This window comes from Sabethes cyaneus, chromosome 1 (assembly GCF_943734655.1).
Source record: "Sabethes cyaneus chromosome 1, idSabCyanKW18_F2, whole genome shotgun sequence".
Lineage (NCBI taxonomy): Eukaryota > Metazoa > Arthropoda > Insecta > Diptera > Culicidae > Sabethes > Sabethes cyaneus.
Window position 1 is genome coordinate 76,328,926 of NC_071353.1, and position 2,524 is coordinate 76,331,449.

Below are 2,524 nucleotides of genomic sequence, written 5' to 3' on the forward strand. Positions count from 1 at the left end.
CATGTTATGGATTAATACATAGAGATGCACAGGTGGGTGCACCCCGTTGGATGTCACCCTGTAAAAACTTGCTGAGAATCGCTTGACAGCGAGAGAAGAATATATATAGAGAGATGAACATTATATTCGTGGAGTTGAAGTGAAATACACGCGTTTTGTTGCGTCATTAAATAAAGTGTATTTTATTCTACGATTTCCATTTGCGGCCGCTTCCGTCCTCCACATTGGTGACCCCGACGTGATCCGCGATCGAATTTTGTTCGAGTACGTGCTATTTTCGGGCGTTTTACTGACGACGTTCAATAGTGCTACCTAACCTCAAATAAAATGGAAAACGTCGAAGCTGGCCGGAATGCTGCTTCGGTGTCTGTTAAACTGCCGGAATTCTGGAGGACAGATCCAGAAATGTGGTTTGCGCTGGCAGAGGCTCAATTCATTTTGGCAAACGTAACCAAAGATGACACCAAGTTCTACCATATTGTGGCAAAAGTTGATCAAACAGTGATATGCCATATCGCAGATTTAGTATCGAATCCTCCAGCAGACCAGAAATATCAGGCGCTAAAAGCACGGCTAACATCTCGATTTGCACTATCCCCGCAGGCACGACTCGAAAAGTTGCTAGGAGCAGCAGATCTAGGAGACATGCGTCCTACACATCTGTTGGCAAAAATGCAGGAGGTTTCCGCCAGTCTGAATGTAAACGAGGAGCTACTAAAAATGCTGTTCTTGAAAAGAATGCCACCCAACATTCGCCCTGTTTTGACAATTAGTGATGGATCTCTAGCTAAAATAGCTGAAATGGCTGATAAGTTGGTAGACGAACCTCAAGCAGCGGCTGTTTCAACATCATCCTCGTCTAATGCTATGGACGAAATCGACTATTTAAAAGAGCAGGTGGAAGTTCTTAGTGCTGAAATACGTCGACTAAAGCTGAATCCAGTTCCTGGTAGAAGCCGGTCGTCGTCACGGTCCCGAAACTCTAACGTTTTGTGCTGGTACCACCAGAAGTACGGCGATAAGGCTCAACATTGTAAGCAGCCTTGCAACTTTCGTTCAAAAAACTAGACGTCTGCCTGCCTCAATCGTCCGAGGTGGGCAGAAGTTTCTCAAGTCGGCGTCTCATGTTATACGATAGTCCCAGTGGTTATCGATTCCTGATTGATACCGGATCGGACGTATCGATAATTCCAGCTACAAGAAAAGAGAGAATAGGCGGCACGATTCCCTTCGTGCTACATGCAGCTAACGGCACAGAAATCAAAGTGTATTCAACGAAATTTATTACAACCAGTTTACGTTTGCGACGAAAGTTTACGTGGAACTTTCTAGTGGCTGATGTTAGCCATGCAATCATTGGAGCGGATTTCCTAGCGCATTTTGGACTTCTAGTCGATCTAAAAAACAAAGTGCTAATCGATAAGAAAACCTCATTGCACGCAACAGGTAGTATGACGACCGCAACTATTCACAGTATCACCACGATTGGATCAAACCATCCGTTTCATGACCTCCTGTCAGAGTATCGGCAAATTACAATTCCTGCGACATTTCGGGCTGAAATTCAACATGACGTCACACATCATATTGTTACAAAAGGTCCCCCAATAGCATCAAAGGTTCGGCGGATGCATCCGGAAAAATTGAAGGCGGCGAAAGAGCAGTTTGCGTTAATGACCGAGCTAGGCATATGTCGACCATCTAGCAGCAGTTGGGCTAGTCCATTGCATTGTGTACCGAAAAAAGACGGCCAATGGAGATTTGTTGGAGATTACCGGCAACTCAACAACGTCACCACACCCGATCGTTATCCAGTACCCCACGTTCACGATTTGCTGAATTCACTTAACGGTAAGAAGATTTTCACAACCATTGATCTCGAAAGAGCGTATCATCAAATACCAGTTGAGGAAACTGATATTCCAAAGACTGCTGTAATAACTCCCTTCGGTTTATTTGAGTTTACGCGAATGCAGTTCGGTTTATTTAATGCTAGCCAAACTTTTCAACGGTTTATGAACAAAATATTCCATGACCTTGACTTTGTAATTGTGTTTATCGATGACATTTGCATAGCATCATCTTCACGGGAGGAGCATCGGAATCACGTACGAATTGTTTTTGAACGCTTGCAGCAAAACGGATTGGTGATTAACGTTGCTAAGAGCCAATTCGCCCTACCACAAGTCGAGTTTCTCGGATACTTAGTGAACCAAGACGGAATTCGACCATTGCCTACACGAGTGCAGGCAATAAGTGATTATGCATTACCCTCGAAAGTGAAAGAACTCCGACGATTTCTGGCTCTGATAAACGTATATAAGCGGTTCATTCCCAGGGCGGTGGACACTCAATTGCAGCTTCGTAAGCTAATACCTAGCAACAGGAAAAATGACACAAGGCAAATACAGTGGGACGATGAATCAATATCTGCGTTCAATTCTTGCAAAAAATCCCTTGCAGCGTCTGCTTTATTATATTATCCCGATTCAACCAAGGCGTTAGCGCTAATGATCGATGCATC

The 2,524-nt window shown here is 44.1% G+C and overlaps 1 protein-coding gene across 1 annotated transcript; it reads left to right on the forward strand.

Annotated features, from left to right (window-relative positions):
• Positions 1 to 327: 327 nt before the first annotated feature.
• LOC128745849 (uncharacterized) lies at positions 328 to 1,068 on the forward strand. Its single transcript, XM_053842920.1, has one exon. The coding sequence runs from the start codon at positions 328 to 330 to the stop codon at positions 1,066 to 1,068; it is 741 nt and encodes a 246-aa protein (XP_053698895.1).
• Positions 1,069 to 2,524: the final 1,456 nt, after the last annotated feature.